Source organism: Alosa pseudoharengus, unplaced genomic scaffold (assembly GCF_046254945.1).
Source record: "Alosa pseudoharengus isolate Yale_2024_CS ecotype anadromous, Long Island Sound unplaced genomic scaffold, YU_APseudo_1.1 YU_APseudo_1.1_scf_2, whole genome shotgun sequence".
Taxonomy (NCBI): Eukaryota; Metazoa; Chordata; class Actinopteri; order Clupeiformes; family Clupeidae; genus Alosa; species Alosa pseudoharengus.
In genome coordinates, this window is record NW_027468663.1 from 35,483,479 (window position 1) to 35,508,526 (window position 25,048).

The 25,048-nt window shown below is 45.6% G+C and overlaps 1 protein-coding gene across 3 annotated transcripts; it reads left to right on the forward strand.

Moving 5' to 3' along the window:
- Positions 1–205: 205 nt before the first annotated feature.
- fhip1aa (FHF complex subunit HOOK interacting protein 1Aa) lies at positions 206–24,430 on the forward strand. 3 transcript variants are annotated; one of them, XM_076294802.1, is made up of 12 exons: positions 206–733; positions 11,044–11,264; positions 13,090–13,926; positions 14,932–15,090; positions 15,194–15,280; positions 15,410–15,577; positions 16,555–16,634; positions 17,082–17,281; positions 18,161–19,144; positions 19,267–19,445; positions 19,711–19,946; positions 20,337–20,426. In XM_076294802.1, the coding sequence occupies exons 2-11, from the start codon at positions 11,157–11,159 to the stop codon at positions 19,909–19,911; spliced, it is 3,003 nt and encodes a 1,000-aa protein (XP_076150917.1). In that variant the 5' UTR covers positions 206–733; positions 11,044–11,156; the 3' UTR covers positions 19,912–19,946; positions 20,337–20,426. The 3 variants fall into 3 exon arrangements, with proteins under 3 accessions (XP_076150917.1, XP_076150914.1, XP_076150915.1); XM_076294799.1 differs by lacking the exon at positions 19,711–19,946 and adding an exon at positions 21,449–24,430 and having other exon boundaries at positions 211–733; positions 20,337–20,457; XM_076294800.1 differs by lacking the exons at positions 206–733; positions 19,711–19,946 and adding exons at positions 9,183–9,321; positions 21,449–24,430 and having other exon boundaries at positions 20,337–20,457.
- The last annotated feature ends 618 nt before the right edge of the window (positions 24,431–25,048 follow it).

Genomic DNA, 25,048 nt, shown 5'->3' on the forward strand with positions numbered 1-25,048 from the left:
TGTGTGGAATGTGTGGTTACTGAACATTTCCTACACATTGCAAAATGCTATAGCTCTATCAGCGCAACCCAATATTGTTTTCTCTCTCTCTCTCTCTCTCTCTCTCTCTCTCTGCACATCGTTGGATTGCACCCTCTAAAACTAGTTCTAATAATTGACTGTCTTAGATTGAAAAAAAAGCTGTAACATTTATGACAGTCAGATGCAGCCAGGAGCATTATGTAATAATGTATCATGTGACCACTGTGCACAGTTGCATATTAGCCTATTTATGGGACACCGAGTCACAGCGTGAAAATGTATCTCTCTGTGTGAAGGGAAGGGGATTCGTGAAATATCTTGACGATTTTGTCATTAAAGGGGGAAAATGGTAGCCTAGCCTACATTAGGTCAGTTTTGGAGATGATACCGTAATTTCCAGTTGCGACTGAGTTGACAGGGGTGGAGCTAAACTGCTTTCCAACTCACCTTGCCTCAGCGCAACACTCAGGTTAGCCGTAGATATCTTAGGCAGCACGGTCGTAGTTGACATTTAATTTTTAAGAAATCTGGCTTGATTGTTGAAACACTGAAAATCCCATTTTAGTGGTCTATGATAGACAGTCTACTATAGGGGAGCCGCTTTAACGTTGGATGTTTGAAGTGGAGAGCCTGATATTTTGTACGGCAAACATATTTCAACTCGTCAGCAACAAGACATATTTTGACTGAAGCTGCGACAAGTATTACTGTGGTGAGTTCCTAATTCTCCAGAAGCCTATGGTTGGGGGAAATAGCCTACATTTCAGTAAGCTTAATTTAGATGTTGAAGGTGGGATCTTCTGCGCAAAGTTACACTGTCATTTGTAGTCATTTGTATTGGCACAATGCAAATTACCAGGCTTATCTAGTTCATAAGACGTTGTTACAGTAGCCATTGGTTACTTTTAACATTTCACGTGAAACATGTGAAACATGCGTAATACAGTAGCCTATAGGAAAGGCTACCTTTGAAAGAACACACTTAGTCAGAAACACTTGGTAATAAGTTTGTTAGAAAAACGTAGATGTTATTTTGATGTCTTATGCATTCACCTAGAATGACTTGAACTCTCTGTGGTCTTCCAAACCCCTCTCACTGTCAACTCTAGCACCACTAGGTTGACCTTGCAGCCAGACGGTTATTGTGCTTTGTGTAGGTTATTCATTATTTTAAGTAAATTGTATGTAAATTAAATTTCCCTTCCCTTAGTCCGTGTCATTCTGTATGCGATGTGAGCCTACCACTGAACTTGTGCTTATTAGGCTTCTCTGAAGGTTTAAACAGATCTACGGCGGATGTGGCAATTTCAAATATAATTTTAACAAAATTATCTGTTCTCAAGTGCAATTTCAAAAATAATCAAGCCAATATCAAGTATCCGGTTCATGTTGACATTACTCGTGTTTCTTGCTCATTGTTCCTGTCCCAAGGCCATGGCTTTGGAGTTGGTGTTATTTCTCAAACCACCACACAGTAATATTATTGTATATGTTAATAGTAAAATAGAAAAGCTCTCTATTTGACTTTTGCCCTGGGTCATAACACAATACCATTATAATGATTGGCGTGAGAGGGGGCCGACTAGCTCTTTAATGGTGTTGTACTCGGACATTTAAAGAATCTTCTTTTTACAATTGACATATAACCCATGTGGATGAAACTTTCTTAAAGTATAATGAGTGTACCTGTGTGTTGCATTTCGATTTTCAATCACCTGTATTATAATATGGTTGACATTTAGTGCAATTTTAGTATTAAACTTGCATGTTTATGAAATGTAAACAAGATGATTGATTAAGATAAGAGACCCTCATAACTGTTCATTTATAATTTGTTGTGCTCATATGTAATTTTGAGTGGAATATCAGCAGAACTGTGCCAGTTTCCCAACAAGCATCTGTATACGTATTGGCTCTCAGATTGTTGTAGCCTACACAAACAACACCTTTCCATGTCTCAGATCCTGGCATATTTCCTGAATATACTGTTCACTTTTAAATGCTCTTCTAGTTTTCACAGTTTTAATTTTGGCCACTTCTTTATAGAGCAGGTAAAGGATATTTACAGTAGATGCTGCTTGTCTGGGAGACAGTACTCTGGTGCATTCCAAAACTCCACTCAGCTTTGTCTAGTGAAATATCCGGTTTAACCTCTTTAGGTACCACACCTGTGACAGGCTTAGCAGATATCTGTATTGGGTTTACACTACACCGTCTGCGAGTGTATAACTACAATAGTATGTGAGTATATTAGGATAACTATCCTGTACACTAGGTTTTGAAGAACACAGAGACCACACAGATGTGGTTGTAAAAGAAGTCCCCTGTGCATTGCTCAGTTGCAGTCAATGCAAATTCATACAAAATTGATGAATGGCAGAGCACTGGCCAAAACCAAAGGTATTGAGGTATTGCTGGCTCTGTTAAAAGTCTTAGATGAAGAGAAACTAGTCATTTAAATCTGTGACATGAAACTTGAGTTTCACAGTCATCTGGGTTATATGAACCATATAACCCATGAACACAGGGTTATATGAAACTGTACAGAACATTGGACCTTTATCCTGTGCCAGGAGGCATGTCCAAGTTCTTTCTGACAATTGATTAAAGATTGGCCGACAATTCCTAGCCACAGGGATGGCTTTGGTTCCCGTAGTTCCCATCATGCCGTGTGGCCTGGCTCACCTCAGCTGTGTCCCGTGTTTGGGATTAAATCCACCTTCAATGCCTTCCAAGCATTCCTCCTGGGAGCCGCTCTGGGGCCCCCGTCGCCTCAGCAAGCTGAGGGTGGCCAGGTTCTCTGGGGTGAATTAGCTAGGAACACTCAATCCTGAAACCCATTCTAGTTCTGTCACTTGCGTACAAACTTAGAAACAATAATACAAGTTCATATCAAATTTGTTTTTCTCTTCTCCTAATTTTGGAGCAGGATGAACTAGAGCAGTGGTTAAAGATGAGTATCTGTCTTCTTCAAAGGGGTGAGCTCAGCAGCCACAGGCTCCTCACGTGACCAGTTTAAACTGAGTGTATAATTACAGAAAAAGCACAGAGATGACATATATGTCATTGCCATTTTCCTCCTGTCCCTCATCCTCTGATTTGCTCTTTGTTTGCTTTCCCCCTCACTCTCATCTCTGCGGTTCACAGTCAGACGTCTCCTTGCTGCTCGCGCAAAGATGAGTCTGTTTTATCTGCTTTCCCTGCTTTCAGACAGACTTGCAGAGGAAGTGGTGATCACTCAGATCTCTCCCACACAGGCACTGATGCTGGCCGACTCTTTTGTGTGAAAGCCTGCGCTCAGGGCTGTCTCTTTGTAATCAAGGGCTGTCTCTTTGTAATCAAACAGAATCGCTAAGCCGTCTTTCATGTTTTGTCCCTCTGGCCGAGTGACATCAGTCTGTAAAAAATGCTCTCTGTGATGTAGATAGTGTTGATAGAGGTAGAGAATGGTGAGTAACAAAGATCAAATGCTTTTTGTCGTTTGTCGTGTTTTCCACCATTTCTGGGGATGCTCTGTTTACAATCTTCATCGCAGCTCTCCTCACCGCCTCCAATCTGGGGTGCAGAGCTGAGCTGTCATACCCCCTGTGATGTGTAGGCTGGCAGCCTCTACTGTCCACAAACAGTTTGACCTCAGAGGCACCAGAAATAGTCCAACTGGTTTAAACCCACGCTGCCCCTCTGTTACACTTTATTAGCAAGCAACTCAGCACCGCACTCGTAATCAGCTGTAAGAACAAAAACACCACCCGTTACCTGAATGTTATCAGCTGGTGTTTGGATTGTGTGTCTGTCTGTGGCAGATTGAGTCCCTCCTCCATCATAAAGTGCCCTTAACAGAACCTGGCAGAATGCTGCCCTCAATTGTCCCCTCTAACACAAAACACAACTTTGAACAATTGTGCCCCGTCACCTACAATCCCTCTTTCTGATGTATGTTTGCTGACCCTAAATACTCTCTGGTGCTGGAAGTCATTTGTAAACAGCCCAATATGGCATAAGATAACACAAATATTTAAAATGGCAGTTGAGGTGAGGTGATCTGTCACTGCAGGTAACCCCAAAATGTATCATTGTATTTTGGGTACCATAGAAACTGTGTGTGGATATCCATTTATATTTGTATTCAGTGTCCTCGTGTGATGTGTGGGGAGTGTGTGATGTTGTCATTTGTTTCCATGGCCTCTGGAGAGTTGGGTCTCACTCTCCCACATGTTTACACTTCCTTGGTTACCGGTGGCAGAACCCCCCTCTGGGTAGGGCCTGTTCTGGTATAGGCTCCTATCAGGCCCCTAGCTGCACTACTCTGTTTGAACATGTAAATGAGCCTGCTTGTGGGTGAGGACGTACTGAATGCCACACATGGCCCAGGGGAGAGTCACGTGTCCAGCACGGCCTTCATAAACAGGTGCTGGTTCCTGCAGAGAGTCAGCATGCAGTTCACCAGTCCCTGTTAATCATTATTACAGCAACTCTCTGATAACTGATGTTGGCCAAGGTCAACAGTGCCCATGCAGGCAGGTTATTGACAGTACTTTATTGGTGATATTTCTAGTCCCCTGGTATCAATTTACATTTACAATTACAATTGACATTGCAAAATAATAACACAATAATAATTTACATGGACAATGTGGATTATGTAATTTTCCCTAAATGTGCATAACAAAAAGAGTCCTTGTTGAAAAGCATCAAATAAAAAAAAAAGCAACGCTATACCTGTAACACTGCCTTTGGCGTGGTCATGGGAATCTGAGGAGGTTTGTGACCCCCGCTGGACTAGAAGCGAGTGGCTGTGAGTCACTGTCTCTCTCTGTTAATGGCCCGTGCTGCACCAGGCTATAAATAGTGAGTGGTAATCTGGCCTCCACGCTCCCACCTGTAAATATTTCAGCAGAGTCTGTCACGGCTGTGGCCCCTGTCTCCTTGGACACCTGGACCTGTACATCTCCCCTGCATGTTATTGCCTCATCAAATCTCTTTCTCTCTCTCTCTCTCTCTCTCTCTCTATCGCTGTCTCTCTGTCTGGCAGCACTTATTTGAGTAATGTCGACATTATGTGGAAACTGAAAGACTAACATAGAGTACATCATCAATGCAATTGCCCTAAGGAGGATTTGACTGGTGATTTTTTATTATTTCAGTGGAGATATACTGCTATCATTCTAGGCCATTATCCAGGGACAGGGTCAAAGTGTCCTCATGTTTGGAAGAACATTGCAATACACTTCAAAAGAGAAGTGCTCCCAGTCAGTCCCAAGAGAAGCAGAGATCCTTATAAAATTAGTTAGTGATGGAACCTGTGCCCAATGTGCTGAGTTGGCAAAGTGCTGGAGAAGTGCAAATCTCTGGCAGCACAAGTTGCAACAGCAGTCCCAGTTCCAGTGCAGGTATGTATGGTTGTGAGTGAGCCCAGCCTCGCCCTTCTATGTGAAACCTCCAGGGAGAAACTCTTGCACTGGGCGTGGAGCGAAAATGGGTGTGGAATCACACACACACACACACACTGACACACATATACACACACACATGCACACATATGTACACATTCAGTCTTTCCCTGTGACATTATCTCCTTACACAAACCTCTCTCTTATATTGTTTCACCTTTCAAGCTCCCTGTGTGTGCTCCCCAGTGTGGGTTTGTTCTAGAGAACCTGTCACATGAGCTCCATGCTACAGGCCAGTGGGATTTGAACAGCTGCTTTACTCAGGTGGTGAAGTTCCACAGTGTTCTATGGTGCGGCCCTAATACCTGTGGCCCATTTTTGAAATAGCCATGTCTCTGGCTTTGATGTTGTAGGTCAGCAAGTGACGTGTGGGCTTGAATTTCCCTGGAACTTGATAGGCTTATGATGATTTCACATGTCATTGTTAGATGCCTGCAAAACTGGAGGAGTGCCAATAGCTGCGATCACTGAAACTATTCATCAGAAGATTTGAAAGTACCCAGTTTATGTAATTGTTTTTATTTCTCTCAGGTACTTTCTGTAGAGGTTTTTTAGTTCTCTGTACTTTTATTAGAGTTTTACTGATGTGCTTTGAACATTGATTAGGCCTACACTGATTCATGCTGTGTAGAGCAACTATATGAGATGATGATGAGCCAGTGAGTTCTCTCCTCACCTGGAGTATGTTAGCAGCAGCAGCAGTAGAGCGTGTCACAGGGTCAGAGCTGTGTCAGGCTGAGGCCGCTCTGAGCTTGTGTGCTTTTCATGTCTCTCGTGTCTTTACTCTGTTTCCATGCCACACACAACAGACTACTGCACTGCATTACCAAGGACACAGGCGGTAGTGAAATATTTAAAGGCAGAGTGCTGCGTACCTTTAAGCCACTTGGTCTCACTCTTCACTTAGCATGTGCGGTGTTTCTGTGAAGTGGACATTTTTAAAGCAGTCAGCTCTCCAGTGCTCTCTCTCTCTCTCTCTCTCTCTCTCTTTCTCTCTCTCTGTCTCTTCTCTCTCCATCTCCTTACTCACTCTGTGGCCTCTTATGTAATACAAAGCGCTCTGCAGTACCCTGCCACATGCCTGAAATGAGTTTGCCCATTCAGTGAGGAATGTGCAACCCTTCCTGACCTCTCCCTTTTCACGTGTGCACACACATACATGTTCCATAGGAATCCACGGGACAATGCAGCATGTTGTATGTGTGCGTTCACTCTCAGGCTGCTCAATGTGTGTGTGTGTGTGTGTGTGTGTGTGCGTGTGCGTGTGTGTGTTCGTGTGTGTGTGCGTGCGTGTGTGTGTGAGAGAGAGAGAGATACTAATTAGGAGACTAACTCTGGTAGTTGCTGATGAGGAGTCTGTAGATGAGTGGGGTTTCTCCATAGGGGTCCTTTTAACTCTGTGTTTGAACAGAACACTTGATCTTTCCCTTAGAAAGCGTTTGGTATTTTCTAAGGGAGAAAAGGCTCTTGATCAGCGGTGTCTTCAGAGTATTCTCTCTCTCAAATGTTCCTGTTTACATGTTGACTCTGTGCAGTGTGCAGCATGCCGGCGTTTCTGTTTGTGTTTACGTATGTGCGTCTGACTGTGAGCTCACACCAGGGAGCTTTTACATTTCAGCTCTAAAGGAAGTTTGTTTACTCGCTTGTTTCTGTGGCTTCTCTCATGTTTGAACGTAACCGTCTCAAGATCATCTCTGTGTGCAAGACAAATGATCTTAATGAACATAATCACCTAATTTGATAATTACAGGTAAGTGGAGTGCGCAGGCTGCTTGTGATACAGATCGGTTGATAAGGAGGTCCCTAGTGTGCTGTCCTCATGCACACACAAACAGAACACACACAGAAACGTACCCTCCAGCGAAAAACACAACACACACTCATGCACGGGCGGCGTTTGAGAATCTGTGTAATCTGTGGGCTTCCTCCTCTTCAGAGGCGGCCGTTGCCGAGCGGCTGGCCTAGTTCAGCTGTGTGGCATGCCTGCCCTGCTGGTCTATTTTGAGGATGTGGAGCATGGTCTTCGCTGGCTCGTCTCCTGTCCTCTCTCTGTCTCTGTCCCGAGGGGCTCGGCCGCGGCCCCCACCAGCAGCTGCTGCAGTGGGAGACAAACACACCTTTCATTTGGGTCAGCGCGCTCAGATACAGTGGACCTGCTTTAAACCAACCAAATCCATAACGGTACCTCTTGACACCTATAGCCTCGCTTCACCCATAATCACGACTTGAACTTTCTCTGTGTGGTACAGTGCTGTAAAACTGAGGATCTATCTCTTCAGCCCTGTACAGTAAAAGATGAATAGACTCCTGTCGTCATCATTATTGCTTGTTGACATCGAAACCGTAAGTTGGGAAACTGACCCCACCTTGAAAGGTATGCATGGTTGTTTCAAGGGAGGAGGTGCAGTTTAATATATTAACCCTGTGTCTTGTTCTTCAGAGGTCAGTTTGCAGGGAGAGGCCCAACATACCACACAAGTGAGCTCTAATTGAATAAAGCATATGATCCTACTCTGACAGGGCAGCGCAGCACAGATGGACACCGATCCGTTGTTACTGTATTGTAGACGGGCTTGACTTAATCAGAACTGAGGAGTGGCTGTAATCCCTCACGCCTTTGTGTGGCTGACCCCATAACCACACACTCAGTCTGCCTGAGAAATCTGTCTGATAGCCCTTAAAAAGACAGATTAGCGCAGAATTAAGCATACACAAGGCACCGACAACCAAGCTCAGGCCAACTACACTCCACCGATCTGGGTTGCACAAATATCACTGACCGTAGAATATTTGAAACAGTCAACACTTCAGAGCAAATGCTGTTGCGCAAATACATTATAATTACTAATAAGAAATAATGCATGAAGATTACAGTCTGCCATTGTGTATCCCAGAAGGCCCATGTGTAAACATGTAACGTGTAGGAGACAAAAATGGCTTGTCCCTGGCATCAGCGTTGTCACCCTCCACACTCCCCCCCCCCCCTCCTCTCTGCCTCTCCTGTGGGGTATTGATGCAGCTGGACCCCCTGTGCGGGGCTGGTCTGTCACTTGGAGGTCCAGCCACAGCAGTTTACGAGCCATCTGGGGGGCGGCTTTGGGCCGAGTGGCGGGCGGCTGCTTAAGACCAGGGCAGCGGAGACGGGCAGTGTGTGTGTGTGTGTGTGTGTCCAACAGTTGCCTTGACTGGGAGGACCACTGCTGTTGGGCCGGCTTGTTCCTTCTCCTGTTGTATGGGGTGGTGAGCTGGGATGAACAGATGACAGTGGGGGATGATGGCATGGGTTTTCATGAATGAATGAAGTTGTCGGTTTGGTTGATAATGGCTGTTTGTCCTCACAGCATGGGGCCCTGGCTTGGTAGTTCAGTTGAGGGCTATTGTCTCATGCTGACCATGGTGGGCTGATGGTGTCTGCTGGCTGGGAGGAAGAGGGGTTTTCTCTCCTATCACTTCACTCCCCCACTGTAGTTCCCTGTGTCATCCTTTCTGTTTTCCCATCCATATCCCGTATCCCTCTTTTTCCACTCCATGCGTATATACAAAATCGCTTGGTCATACTCATTCATTTAGTCACTTCCTCTCTCTCTCTCTCTCTCTCTCACACACACACACACACACACACACACACACACACACTCCTCCTATTCCTCCTCCTCCTCCCCCTCCCTCCTCAAACCACAGCATGTTCAGAGCAGCTCCACTCCACCGTGCTGAGCACACCACGGCTGTCTCTCCCTGAGCCTTCCTCTGTCACTAGCATGCATGAGTTGTTGCTGAAACATCCAGAACATTCTGCCCTGGCTTTAGAAACTACACATCACAAACAAGAGGCAGTTATGGTCCTAGAGAGGTAGGTGGAATTCTAGTAATTTGTGGAGTGTGTGTGTGTGTGTGCGTAGCACCAACTCTGCATTCTTGAGTAGTCCTCCCTGTGTGCTCTCTGAGGTCTAAGCAGAAACAGATGGGATTTACTCTGATATTCAAACTATTTCTCCACTGCTTTGTCAGTGTCTGGGTTTTATGGGGTGGGTGGGTAGCTCTATACCCCGTCCTGTGAAAGTGACCTCGTCTTTTTTAAAATGTGGCAGAGTGCTGATTGGCTATTCACACGAATAAGAAGTAGCTGATTGGTCGTTTTGTGTTGTCTGAAACGACATAATTGTCAGTTAACCCCCTGTTGTGTGTGCCTTACACTGACACAGAGGTCAGGGATTTAAAGGCAAACACCCACAGTAATGAGTCAAAAGGAGTGACTCCAACTCTGAAGAGTGCACTCAAACAACAGGCATTTCCTATGGACAATTTCCATTACTATTTGAGATGTTGTAGTTAGAAACTATAGTCCCACAGGGCTTTGTTGTTGGTCTAGTAACTTGCACATTCATGTCAAAACTGCTGTAGAGCAATGCATCATTCTAATAATAACAGACGCCATGCAGTGTCCTACAGGGGAAGGATATCTACATTTCCTTAGTTATTTACACTACGCAGCAGATATGAGTATGAGTACGGCTCGCTGGGACATGGTGGCTTTTGTTTACTGTATACAGTGTCTGGACCTTCTAACAAGGAAATAACAAGGAAGCCCCCTAAGTGGAGTTCACTGAGGCCAAACAGCAGTGTGAAAACATCAGCAGCCTGCTTCCAGGTTTACTGAATCTCTTACTGTATGCCTGTGATGTCTTATGCTGAGATCTCATGAGACTGCTGACATCACACAGGTTTTCAGTGCTTCCGTATTCACAACATGCCAAAACAAATCACTCTGAAGCTTTAGACTAATTAAACTGAACACTACCTATTCACACCCAGCTGTCTTTGCATCAGGCCTAGACTTTCACTGTATCCTCTGAAAAGTTTCTGAGGCAACGTTGGATTGGCTGCAGTCTGATTGAGGCATTCCAACACCCTGTGGACTGGAACACTCTGTGAGCTGTCTTTGGCCAGCTTGGCTACGGTCTGGCCTCTTGCTCGGCATTGTGGTCTTGTGGAGGACCGGCCCTTTCCTCCCCGAGAAGCTGGGCTGTCTGCTCTATCTCTGTTGGCTCGCTACTTTTACGTGTGAGACCGTGGAGGGAGCCGAGAGGCCAGGCGATCCTGGGCGTGAGGCGAGTGTCCAACGCTTGGGCTCTCTGGTGTTTGAGGTTGTGGCATGGAAGGCCAGTTCTCAAAGATGCCAAAAAACGGTTGGTTTGGTTATACATGATCGACATGGTTCATCTGTAGAAAAAAGATCAGGGAGAGACCTCTATTATCTTCCGTTTTTTTTTCTGCAAGAAGGTGTAGTTCATTTGAGTTGGCAGTGAATGAGCATTCATGTTCATTTAGTCTTGAATAAACCATTCATACTGGATGTCTCTTCTTAATTCATGCATACACAGTAAGACTCAAGTTCTTTCTTGGCAGTTGTCTTCTTACAGTTGGGCTGTTGTCATGGCTGATACACTCGATTGCACTACTGTGGGGTATACATATATATTCCATTCCATAGGCTGAGGTATTCTGTACATTTGTGAGTGCGTGGGTGCTTGGCTGTTATGTATAACTTACTCTCTGGCATGCTCTTCCACAGGCCCTCAGGGCTCAACAGCATCAGCGCAGTTGCCATGGCTCCCATTGCTCAGTGAGGACCACCTCTGCCTCCCACACTATGGTCTAAACCCACACAGCACGGGCACCAGCATCATGATGGCCTCCGTGGTTGCCAATGGGAACCAAGGCAGCCAGTCGCTGGTCCTGAAGGGGGTGGACCCAGAGACATGCATGATCGTCTTCAAGAATCACTGGGCGCAGGTGAGAGCATCCCTTATCATCACTACAGAATGAACTTCAATGAAGAGCGGCTGAAGAGTCATTGGAAGCAATCATTCATATACATTAGACTGCATGAATACAACAGTTTGAGATCATGTCGCCGTTATGTTTGTTGAAAGTAGTCTTTTCTATTGATTTAGTGGAGGCTCTGAAAACCAGTGCTTATTACTCCAGCAAACAACACATTCATGCCTAGTTTAGCATGCCAATTGATCACTAAGCTGTTAATAGATTTTAATTAGGTGTGCTTATGTGAGGCAGGGCAGGGGCTGCACCACCACATGCATGACTGCTCTAAGATTCTGTGCTATGACTGGCATTAGGAGGTTCAGCACCCATCTCATCTGTCGATACATAGCAGCTGCCCTGCCCCCGAACACAACAGGCTTTGTTTGTGTACAAGAGAGAGCAGGTCGCCAAGCCTGAAATTAGACTCCTGACTGAGTGACTGAGAGTGGTGAGTAGTGTAGCGAATTGAAAACAAATCAGCCTGACAGCACAAATATGTGCAAGCCAGTGTGGTGGAGTTAGACTACAAATAAGGTTAATGCCACAAGGATGAGCAAAACAGCAAGGGAAAGTGGGAGAATCTTTTTTGGCCCAGGAATAACAAACATTTTTCAGTTCTCTTGAACTGTTTCTGTTGTTATAAACAAAGTGTAAACTGCAGCAATAACATGCTGTATATGCTCAAGATTGCACTCAATGCACATGCCTAAACGTGTGTTTCAAATAAATTCACTGGAATGCTATAAGAGTTGTGGTAACCAGTGTACACACTAGAGTAAGTGGGATGTCATGTGAATCCATTATGTAACCCCTCCACTCCATCACATTCACTCACATGGGGCTTGAACAGAGAACATCAATACTCCCACCTATGGAGCCCTGTGACCACACATTGTTGTGTAACTCCTCGCTTCCACTTGGCTGTGTGGTTATAAGTAGCTTCTGGGTCATCCGTGGCTCTGGCCCGACGTCCACGGTGCACGCCTTGTCTGTAATGATGGAAGTGACCTGAGATGGGAGGAAATAACCTTCAGCTCACAGCGATAGGACTGATGGAGCTCCAGCGTCCTTATCTGCGCTGGCTCTCTGCCTCTTCCTGGTCTGTCTGTCCGCTGGTTGACACGTTCTAATCTGTCACCTGAATGATTGTCGCCGTAGATGGCCATTGCCATGGTAGCAGACCATGGCTTAGACACTGGCCTTATTGTTTGTGGTTCCCTACTTCCTTTGTTCCCTTAGCACCAGATTTAGAATGATCTGTGTCACTGGAGTCTGGACTGTGGGACAGTGTCAGAACTGTGGGAGTAGCAGTCATATTGTACACCTTAACAAATGAAAAGTTTGGTTATTAACCAAGAAAACGAGCAGAGTGAAGAATTGTGTCACTGTGTCAGCTGCGCAACAGCATTTCTACTGAAACAAATCAAGTGTATGCTTTTATCTATGGATCTATCATTCTTTTCTGTCTAAAGGTTGCTCATTTCAGATGAGTTAACTGTTCTGTTATTCCACCTACAGTATAGCTTTCCAATATGTCCAGTATGTCAATATGTAATTTTGTTGTAATGACTAACTAAAGTTTTTGTTCAGTTTGTTTTTTATATATATGTATATGTATATAAATGTATCTTGAAACTGCTCTCTCTCTCTCTATTCTCACTCTATCTGTGTTCTCCTCATGAGCCTTTAGTAGTCCACTGTAACCTGTATTGTTAAGGAGACGTTGTGCAGAGTCAGAGTGAGTGCGAATGTGCAGTAATAGTAACACCAGCTGTACTGTCCTTTCTTTGGTCAGGTGGTGAAGATCTTGGAGAAGCATGACCCGCTGCGCAGTGGTGGAGGTGGCGTCTCAGCTCTGCGCGGTGGTGGAGGTGGCGTCTCAGCTCTGCGCAGTGGTGGAGGTGGCATGTCGGCACTGCGCGGCAGTGGTGGAGGTGGCATGTCGGCACTGCGCGGCAGTGGTGGAGGTGGCATGTCGGCACTGGCAGGGCTGGGTGGCGGGGTCGGGGGCCTGGGCGGTCTTCGCTTCGGGCCCATCCCGGGCGACGAGGCCAGCGCCGTGCAGAACTACGTGGAGCACATGCTCTTCCTGCTGATGGAGGAGGAGAGCGGGCAGGAGGGCGCCATGGGCCCCATCCTGGAGTTCGTGGTGATGGAGAACGTGATGGAGCGCCTGTTCCTGTGGAGCCTGCGCCGCGAGTTCACCGACGACATGAAGCTGGAGCAGCTGAAGATGTATGAGATGCTGGTGGGCCAGGCGCGCCAGCCGCTGCTGCACCACAAGCCCGTGCTGCGGCCACTCATGATGCTGCTGTCGGCCTGCTCGTCGCCGGGGCCCGCCGCCGCCGCCGCCGCCACCTCGTCGCCGGCCGTGGAGGCCGAGCTGGTGCTGCTGCTGCACCAGCTGTGCTGCGTGCTGGCCAAGGACCCGTCCGTGCTGGAGCTCTTCTTCCACACCAGCGAGGACCAGGGCGCCGCCAACTTCCTCATTTTCTCGCTGCTCATCCCTTTCATCCACCGGGAGGGCGCCGTGGGACAGCAGGCTCGGGATGCACTGCTGCTCATCATGGCGCTGTCCGCCGAGAACCACGTGGTGGCCAAGCACATTGCAGAGAATACCTACTTCTGCCCGGTAACACTGCCCGTATTACTGCCACTTACAGTTGTGTAGATCTTTCCTTTTTAGCTCTCATTTTTCACACTTTCTTTCTCTTTCTCTCTCTTTCTCTCTCTCTCTCTCTCTCTCTCTCTCTCTCTATCTCTCTCCCTCTCCACTGCATTCATAGACTGTATCATAGTCTGTTCAAGTCTGTGCTATTATGTTGATAGAACTCACAGAACAAGTAGATGGAGATTTATTATGAGAAAAAATTTGCTCTGTGTTTTTGAAAAATGAGAATTTGATGAAAAATGACAATAGAAATAATCACATGGGGTGTCCTCAGTACTTACGGTTTCTATGAGTTCTGTTTGACCAGTGTAGAGAGGCCATATGAATGCACTGAGGGTATTGTTAGCCAGTGAACAGTAGGCTCTGTTGTGAGGTGTAATTCCATCCAGTGGAACAGCCCTGCGTGCTCATTGCTGATGAATGCACCTGAACGGAGCTAAGTGCCCGTGGCTGGGTTTAGGACACCCCCCGCACTGCAGATGATTACGCCTTACGTAAGACACTTTGACAGCACACACCGGCGGGGCATTCAGCTGATCCATATTAAGTGATTACCTGCTGAGTAGCGGTGTCTGTTTGAGTCGGTTATTGGACCTGATGGAGGAGCAACGCATGATTTCCCCTTGTATACAGCTGCTCACTCAGATCCGTTATGTGACACTACATCTGGTCAGAACAGGGAGAGAAACCTTTCCAGACGTAATGAAAATGAATGTTTTTGTCATTATGAGCACAGGTTAAGTTTATCCTTTCATTTAGTGCATAGTGGATTTCATTTTAAGCCTGAGCAAAACTGAAATGATTTAATGAATCTGATTATATCCAACATAACAGTACAACTGTAAACATTCCACTCTAAATATAGTCAAGTGTCTTGGTCTTAACACAGTTGGTGTATGTATGCTACTCTTGTTGACCGATGGCGCTCCTGACCCCTGGTGTCTCTCTCTCTGTGTCTGCTGGCAGGTTCTGGCCACAGGTCTGAGTGGCCTGTACTCCTCGCTGCCCACCAAGCTGGAGGTGGGCAGTGATGAGTGGCACTGCCTGCACAGAGAGGACTGGCAGCAGATGCCTGCCCTGGTGCAGTTCCTCAACTCCCTTGAATTCTGCAACGCTGTCATCCAGGTCACTGTTGTTTCCAGCATTTCATTTCATTGCAACTTTGTTTTTTTACTCAACAAAGGCAACTGCAGAACCTCTATTTGACTTTCCTGTATGTTGGTTCTAGGTGGCACATCCCTCTATTAGAGATCAGCTGCTGGGGTACATCTATAATGGCTTCCTGGTACCTGTTCTGGCCCCAGCTCTGCACAAGGTCGGTAGGAAAACCTGACCTCCCAAACACCACTAGTGCTGCAATATACTGTAAAGTGTAACATCAAAGACCATATAAAACCCTCAGACAACATTTGCCATGAGTTGTGTTCTGTGCGCCATGTTGTAGTTGACTCTGGAGGAGGTGATGACCACCACGGCCTACTTGGACTTGTTCCTTAGGAGCGTGTCTGAACCAGCGCTCCTGCAGACCTTCCTCAGCTTCATCCTGCTCCATCGCCACGACAGCGTCCACATTCTTGACACCCTCGTCAGCCGCATCAACGTACCCTTCCAAGTAAGCCCAGGACACATTCTACCAATCTATGTCTGTATATGCCCCACTAACCAACAACAGAAAAGCCACCACATACTGTGTATTTTTTTTGCATCTTTAGAGATTAAAACGACAGACAGAACTTAAAGCCAACCTTTCATGTATCAACTCGTGTTCCACTTGGTGAGAGAAAGGTAGAAAGGTAGAGCCTCTGGCCCTGCTGGAATAAATGTCAGAATCAAGAGCCAACGCTGCCTGTCTGACAGGGTAGTTATCTCAGTGTCTAATTAGGCAAAACGACTCATATGGGAAAATAGTGGCTTTTGAAAGAAAAATATGGCGCCCATGCTATCTAGACCGTTTTTGAGATATTTTGAAAACCTTTTGTTTGCTTTAGAGTTAAATTGAAGCAGCACCTTTTGTCACTGCTATTCTATTATTTTGTGAGTCCTCATCAGCATAGTTCACCAGACAGTGCTGAGAGAGTTAAGACACATGACTGCACATGAGTAACAGCATGGTTCAGGAAATTCTTCTGATTCTTCTCTGAAATGCTTCTACAGTTGGCACTTCAGAATGTGCCTAATTCTGTACTTCAGGCTGAAGTTCAGTGATGTCAAAGGTTTCCCTGGGTTTTGAGAACAATGGCTTGATGACGTTTAGTCAATAACATCCCAGAGCTTCTAAATGGAGCGAATCAATTATTTCTAGATGTTGGGTGGCAGAACAGGATGCTCAACTGAGGAGGTCATTAAAGGAGGAAGCCCTCAAGAATTTAGCCCAAAACATCCTCTTGACCAGACTCATAACTGAAACATCAGGGTATCTCCAGGACAATGTGCATTGTACAAATAACATTTGGATTTACTCAACACACTTCAGTGCTAGAGTGAAGTGCATCTTTTATATTTGCTGAACTGTGAAAGGCTCTGTAATTAAGTTTGGTCTGTATCTTTTGGACTGCTGTTTATGTATTGTTTGTGGCATTTCTGTTTCAGTTGGGCACTGTATCCTTGGCCTTGTTCCGCACTCTGATTGGCTTGTATTGTGAGGATGTCATGTTACAGCTCATATTAAGGTGAGCATGTTTGTTATTCTTACCTATTTTTCTACAATCATAATCTATATAAATGCTTTTACTGGTTGACTTCGTGTCTGTGTAACCCTTCAAGTGTAACCCACTATTGTCTGTGCACACAGCCTGTGTAGGCTTTTACATGTGTGTCAACAGTTCAAAACCGGTTTTTCCCAACACCAGTAGCACAAAAAAGGTGGCTAGCCTAATTCGGAATGTCTCTGTGGTGCTGTGTGGATTTACGCCATCTACCTAATAGGCTCACACACCTCTTTGAAGCCCTTGTAGAGGTCCAAGTAGACCTGCTGTTTGTGGTTGCCATGCCTCGTGGGTTGTGGGAGATTACAGTCTGTTCAATGCAACCTTGAGTATGCTCACTTCCCATGCCTGCTATCCTCAGCAGTAGCCTCAGGAGGGCCTCTAACATGCTTAGCTCTGCTGCATGTGCAGGTACCTGATCCCGTGCAATCACATGATGCTGAGCCAGCGAGCTGTACTGAGGGAGAGGGACTGCTACTCCGTCTCCGCCGCTAAGTTCCTGTCCCTCACACCCTCCTGCTGCTCCCCAGACATCATCCCTCCACCCCTCCGACAGCTGGACGGAGTCCTGTGGTCCAAGACTGGAGATGGTGCTCACCATGGAGCTATGGGTAAGGAAAGAAGGGGAAAATGGTGCGCAGAGGTGAATAAATACTCTACTGGCTACCTATATGTTATCCAGTGCGCATCTCTGACTGAGTTGTCTTTTGTTGTAACAGTGGTGGTGTGGGGCTGTATGTGTAACTGTTGTTTTTTTAATTGCCTATGTATGAGCTGTGTATGTCTGTGATGCAGTGATCGTGAAGCCCAAGACAAATTTCCTCTTGGGGACAATAAAGTATACTTTACTTTACTTTACTTTACTTTACTTTACTTTACTTTACTTTACTTTACTTTACTTTACTTTACTTTACTTTACTTTACTTTACTTACTGATTTCACATAAAAAGTAGGCCGTGTTACGGCTATGGCTCTGCTTGGCTCCCATTGGATTGAACAGTAATTCTGTTTTTCGGTCAAGCGCTAGACAGATGATCTCATTTTAAGTGGTTCAGAATAGTTGATTTGGATTGTTTGTAAAATCTTATTGAAGGGATAGGTGTTGGGTAGAGAAAGCAAGGAAGTTAAGTAGGACTTGATCCAAATCTGTGTGGGTCTAATGGCTCTGTAAGCACAGTGGCGTTTCCTGTGTTAATCTGAGTCAAGGAAGTGCCTAGCACCAAAGAAAATCTCTCGCTGTTGCAGGACTTTTCATCAGACTTAGTGGGGACTGTATGCAAATGAAATCTGAACATGGTGTGCTTCATTGTTATGACCTGATCTCCATATGAATTTGCAATACCTCTGCCCCCCTTATCTCTATGCATATGCCAGTTACTTTGTATGCTAATGCTATAAGTTATTTATTTCAGTGCTCTTTAGGGAATTCACTTTTCCCTGTGTTGCTGATTTTCCAGTTTTAGAGTTTACTCTGCATTTGTTTCTCCCAGAGACTGATGAGGACTGCTCTCAGATGGACAGCTCGGGCCACTCCTGTGTCATTGGCTCGGAGATCTACATGGACGCCAGCTACTTGCATTACCTGTATGATGCCCGCAGTGGGATCAGCAGTTGCATCCGTGCCTGTCAGGTGTGGTCGGCACCTTATGACGGTGAAAAGCCACCCCCTGAGGAGTACCAGCCCAGCACACTAGAGGAAGTGGGCAGACCGCGTGCACCCACACTCTCCCGGAAGCCGCCTGCCGTCCCCCAGTCCCACCGCCCACTGAAGCCCCGTCCAGACCCTCAGAGGGACTCCCCTGCTGCCCCCAATTTACAGGAGCTTGAGTGGGACGACAGCTACGATGCAGGTTCTGCTCAACCCCCAGCAGAGCCAGAGGTCACTAAGCCCATGCCAGTGGAGCCCCCAAAACACATCCAGGAGCTGAGGAAAAATGCCATCATGCTCATCAAGGGCTCCTACATCGAGGAGTCCGATTTTCAAAATGACGTCATGGTGTACAACCTTGTGGCACAAAAGGATGCGAGTGACCCTGTTGAACTGCCCAAAGCTGTGAGCACAGCACCTGTGGACAAGCAAACAAATTCAGGAAACCCATTAACAAATGCAAATAACCACCAGCTTAGGCAGAACTGTCAGGAGAGTGATGGGACGGTCAGTAATGGCCTCAGCCTTTCTCCCCTACATAGTGTTGAGGAGGATCAGGGCATATACAGTTTACAGGCTCAGTCCAGTTTGGATGGTGAGGAGCTCTTGGCTCAGTATGAGGAGCTGATCCAGACCCTGGGGGTGGAGGCTGGGAGTCCCATCAGAGCGGACCGGGACTTCCAGCATGCCATTTCCCCCACGGAGGAGGAAGAAGAGGAAGTGGACTTTACCTTTTCTGCCGAAACGCCAGAGGCAGAGAAGATCCCCTCACCATTTGTAACAAAGCCTCACAGTGGGAGCAGGACCCATGGAGTGCCTTTCACTGGTAAATACTGACATATCCGTTGATGGTGTAGTTCCATGTGAAGAGTATAAGATGAAAGGTTTGATAATGTAAACATGTGTAGTATTGGATGGCATTTCTGACCAAGTTGACATCTCCCTCAGGGCCATTTGTGAGTGTGCTGCTGTCGCGTCTGGAGAACATGCTGGACAACTCGCTACATGTCAACCTGCTCCTCACGGGCATCCTGGGTCAGCTGGCCACCTACCCCCAGCCCATCCTGCGCTCCTTCCTGCTCAACACCAGCATGGTGCTGCAGCCCAGCGTGCGCTCCCTCTACCAGGTCAGCTCACTACAGGCCTCGCTTCTCTCTTGGAGCACTAGAGGACACCTGCTTAGCTTCACTAGACTGCTTTTAAGCTCTTTGATAAGCGCCATCAACTCCCATGTCTGACACTCAAACCCTTGGAGGTGTGTGTCAGTGTAGGTTACATCAGCTTAGTCTAGTCACCTGTCTAATGTTCTATTTCTCTGATTTGTCATTTCAAATGTCTCCTAGTTTCTAAAGTTTTTTCTTCCCATCTCTGTATTTATGGATCTGTGTTCAGATATTTCTCTCCGTGCTCCGTAATCAGTCTGTCTGGGCCTTTTCATTAACACGTGAGATCTGTTGGGCAGTTTTCACTGGCCCAAACAGACTCTCCCTCAGAGAACAGCAAGTGCTCTGCCCAGTCAATAGCACTTTGTCAACGCTGAGGTGTGAGGAGCAGGATAAAAAAACAACAACTGTCTGCTCGGTTTTGCTGTGAGCAAATCCTTGGAGACTCATCAGTCGAGCCAGCGAGTAAGTCTCTAGAGCTGTCTGTCACTGACTCTGCCATCCCAGAATTCCTTGCAAATTAAATGACTCCCCTACGTGCCCTTTACTACAGACCACCTCTCAAGGGAGACGTTTCTAGAGAAGCTCTTTTAGTGTTCCATGCATAATTGAGAATGACATGTAAACAAGTAAATCAAATAGCTGGGAGCTGTCTGCCTGATGGAAAGCCTACAATAAAACTAGAGCGAGACCTTCAAAAGATGAGGTGAAAGATTGTCTGTAAACACATACAGTAGTTTTCTTTCATTCACCGTAAGCCTTTTTCTGACCCAGTACTTGTTCATGAGACCACTGAAGGACTGTGCTGCCTGTTTTGACTTGTATCACATTTGTGCTGTCTGTATGTGGTTCCAGGTGCTGGCATCTGTGAAGAATCAGATTGACCAGCTTGCAATGACCCGGAAGGACTTTTCAGAATTGCTGACAACGGCCCAGCACTCCCTACTGGCCAGAGAAAGTTCACTCTGGGGTGAAGGCAAGTTTATTATTAGTCAGCTTTTTGCCTCTACATGCTGTTATCATTGATCTTGGTGTTCATTTGTCATATCTGAGTTGTTTTAACTCAGAGATTTGTTTTTTTCTAGACTGTTAGCTCTTAGTAGATCTAACACACCCATGCACATGTAAATTTCTCTATAAGTAGAATTTCTCCAATTCTGCAGAATTTCTGGCTACAATTACAACAGAGTAAAAAAATGAAATAATCCCGTGCTCGGTCAGTATATGAAATCCGTGCATATGTTATCAGGTAAGGCTATGGTATATTTAGTTCATACGGTATATGAACAGAAATCATTTGTATCGAACCGTCTGGAGGTTTTTTTTTTTGTTATGACACACAACACATCAGTTGTTATGCATGTCTGTTATGCATGTCTGTTACACATGAACTAAAGCTATTTTATTATTAGACAAAATCATTTGCTGATTTAATACCGTACATACGACCAATCCCATGTGCAAACATGGGAGGGCCAGACCTGTGTCCTATTTCTTTTTAGATGGTAAAAGTGCTACTGATTACTCCTCCCATTCATGCTTGCACCTTGTGCTGAGTCAGTGAATCAGCAAAAATTGTTATCAGAGCTGGCTCTCATGTGTGGTTGCCACTGCACTGAGGCCTGTTCACAGCGCTCTCAAAAGACTGACTTTTATTCTCATGGTTACACTATTCAGGTCTCAAAATATTCCTGCCATCAGTCACAACTGTCCCTGCATTTAATATTCATAAAGGGTGCCCAAGAACTCTGAGCACTTGTCAGATATACTCTGTATCAGCTGTGTATCACCTAGACATATGCTGTTATTTCACACTGACTGTACGACTGTACGAAGTGTTACCATAAAATCTTTTACTGCTTGCGCCACATGCCATGCCCTGCTGTATACACGGTATATGACACGTTATTCATGAGGGAAATAATCTCCCTGCCTAAGCCACGCATTTGTCCTTTCTGGATCCACAGATGTGCGGCCAGATTCTCACAGTTTGGAGAATGGGGATGGTGGAAAACCAAAACCCAAGACCATCCTGCCAGCCAACCGCACAGAGGTGTACGGCACCGTCCTGTTTACCGAGTTCCTCAAAGAGCTGGCAGCCATCGCCCAGGAGCACACCATCCTCTCCCACCTCCCCATGGAGGAGTAGCCCAGGAGCACACCATCCTCTCCCACCTCCCCATGGAGGAGAAGCCCAGGAGCACACCATCCTCTCCCACCTCCCCATGGAGGAGTAGCCCAGGAGCACCATCCTCACCCACCTGCCCATGGAGGAGTAGCCCAGGAGCACACCATCCTCACCCACCTGCCCATGGAGGAGTAGCCCAGGAGCACCATCCTCACCCACCTCCCCATGGAGGAGTAGCCCAGGAGCACCATCCTCACCCACCTGCCCATGGAGGAGTAGCCCAGGAGCACCATCCTCACCCACCTGCCCGTGGAGGAGTAGCCCAGGAGCACCATCCTCACCCACCTCCCCATGGAGGAGTAGCCCAGGAGCACACCATCCTCTCCCACCTCCCCATGGAGGAGTAGCCCAGGAGCACAGCATCCTCTCCCACCTCCCCATGGAGGAGTAGCCCAGGAGCACCATCCTCACCCACCTGCCCGTGGAGGAGTAGCCCGTAGAGGAGTATCCCAGGAATCTGAGCAGTGGGATGGGAACACATGTGAACATTCTCCAACGTCTTAAGAACCTTTCAATAATGAACGTCTCATTCTTCTCTGCACTAATAGATACCTCTTGGATGGATGATTAATTAGCTACTCAGTTTATTTTATGAAACACATGATGACTATATTTAAAGTTTTATATATATATATATAAAGAGTTTTTTCCCCTCATACTCCATAAATACTTTTGAACCATTCCCTTTTATCTGGAAACATCTGATCAGTACCCTTAGTGGCTTAGCTGCCTGTGGACAATCCTATGCAAAGTGTCTTACGTGCAAGAAATGCATCCCATCGTTCGTGTGCATACACAGAAGGTGACCTACATTGGTGGCCTGCTCCACCCCACCCAGGGGAAACCGGACACCAGTGAACAGCCCTGAAACAGGAGACCTGCAGGAGGAGACCAAAGACAGAGGAGCAGGTGAGGGGCAGCGCAGCGCAGCGCAGGAGGGAGTCGCTGACCGCGCTGCCTGTCAGCACAGCTGTGTGGAACATGGCTGGTTTGCTTTGTTTGTTCATAGAAAGATGATCATGAACTCAGATGGCGATATCTCAGAGGGTAGATTCAATTGGTTGTTGTACACTCCATATTGTGGCCTTACAGCATAAGACTGTTTGTGCCTCCTTTTGCTCAGACGAGCTCATGGACAACACTGCTGCCTACATTTGATGCAATGCTTTATAAACACAACGGTTCTTCCCTGGCTTTTTTTCTTCATTTTGGGGGGTTATAGGCCGAAAACACTTACTCCTGGAGTCGTCTTTGCACTCAATCTTACACTAATAGGGTGATTAATCGTTTTTACTCACTGAAGTTGTATTGGTTCCAATTTCACAAAACAGTTTGCATGCATTTTTTGTCTGTGAGATTAGTTTGCTTGCTTGCCAATTTGATTTAATTGTCCTATGAGTTAAGAAAAAAGCGCAATTTATTTTTGGCTGGATTCTATGATGGTACGCATAGGGGGCATAGAAGGACATATTATTATTCTGATGGTTTCTGACCTTGCCCTTGCACAAGCAATGGCCTTTGGGAAGTCACCACGCCTAGTTTTAATCGTGTGAGCACCATCATTTAAGTTCCAACTTGCTTCACTATTTCTACTGACACACAGTACTGTTGATGTCAACTCTTTTTAAGAGAACTTGGCTAGCCACCCAGTGCATTACTGATGTTGAAGTGAATATTACTTCAACTACAGTTGTAAGCCTAAGGAAAATAGACAATACCTCATTGAGTTGCATTGCTCATCAGTCTCCATTTCACAACCCCACAGCAATTAAACATATCATATGACACACCCTGTGTGTGTCATAACCAATATCCAAGCCTTACTCCATATTAGAGTTAACACATGTACGGAAATGGTTGTGTTATTTTAATGCAAACAGGCGATGTGTAAATTGATATTTTGACATTTAGTATACTGTGTACTGTACTGTTTATAAATATTTCTGATGGGGGTGGGTATTTAAACCGTTTTGTAGAAAGAGAGAGAGATTCTATTGCCATATTTTTTTCACAGAAGTTGTGTGGGAGTTCTGCATTTTTCTGCCTGTCATTTCTATTGGAGTTGACATCTAGTGTGTATATGTGTATATGTATGTGTATGTACGCATGCCTGTAGGTATGGCGACAGATTTCTAACACATAAGCACAATTTGTACTGATTCTGTTGCGGTGATTAATGTTGATCTAAGCCTGCATGGAGTATGCTGTATGCCCCCAAGACTCAAAAGAGTTCCCTTGGTTTTGGAGGATCTTTTTTACAATTATTACATACAGGTGTGTCATCACTGTAAAATGAAAGATATTTAGTTACAATCTTTTTCTTACAATCTTCCACCATGTCAAAGAGACAGGCTGTAGGCTACACACCGTGCTTGCCGTAAGAACCAATTGTTGTGGTATAATAAAGACCATGTTTGTGATGGCATGAACCCAAAGATATTTATAAATGAGTGTAGGGTCAGGGCTTCTGTTTGTGTAGAGTGCTTCATAATATTTCTTGTGCATTCCTCATCACAGTACTACGGTAGTCTCCTCAAGGTAACATCGTTAACAACTTGAAATGTTATTAATTTCTTCACATCTTCATTTTGTGATCCTTGGATACAGATGTGGCTGTCTAATTGTACATTTTAAGCCCATATTTCCCTTGAAGCTCTTGTAGTTAAGACTTTTTTATGTTCCCATTCTGTGGATTCTTGTTTTTATTCTGTCTGTCATGCACACATGTATGATGTCTTTATTAAAGAGCTCTTTTACCTTATTTTTTTTATTTATTCTGTATTTGTTTTATCCACTGACAACTTGACCCTTTTTGTAGGGAATACATATAAATCTATAGTGGCATAGTTTCAGTGATTTATACGCAATGAAACACTGAAAGAAAGGGCTCAAATAAACTCCAGTGTCTTGTGCAGATATTCATCAATAGTGGCTCAGGAGAGGTTTGGGATGTGTAGAAGTGGAGTGAGTGCTTTCCTTATTTGGCTGTGTCCCCCTCTTGTAGTAGTGCTCATTCAAATGGAGGCTTTTGTTGAAAACTGTGTCTCTCCTCAGTGCTTCGGTAATGGCTGGAGAATAGCCTTGTCCTCAGCCATCCAAAAATTTTCTTTCCTCCGGTCAGATAGGCCATTATCTGTTATTATCTGGCCTTGGAGATTATTACAAGCAGGCACTCACAGGGAAATGACCTGTGTTATAATGACGCATTTGCCAGTGTTATTCTCCTTTGAATCTTCTTGCTTGACCTAATATTAAGGCACTTTTAAAGCTTGTCAGACAAATGAAGCAGTTGTCTCCATTGTCGTATTCCCAAGAAGATGCAAAAGCTCCTACCCATATATGTTGGTAATGTTAGACTATTAATCACTCCTGGGGATCT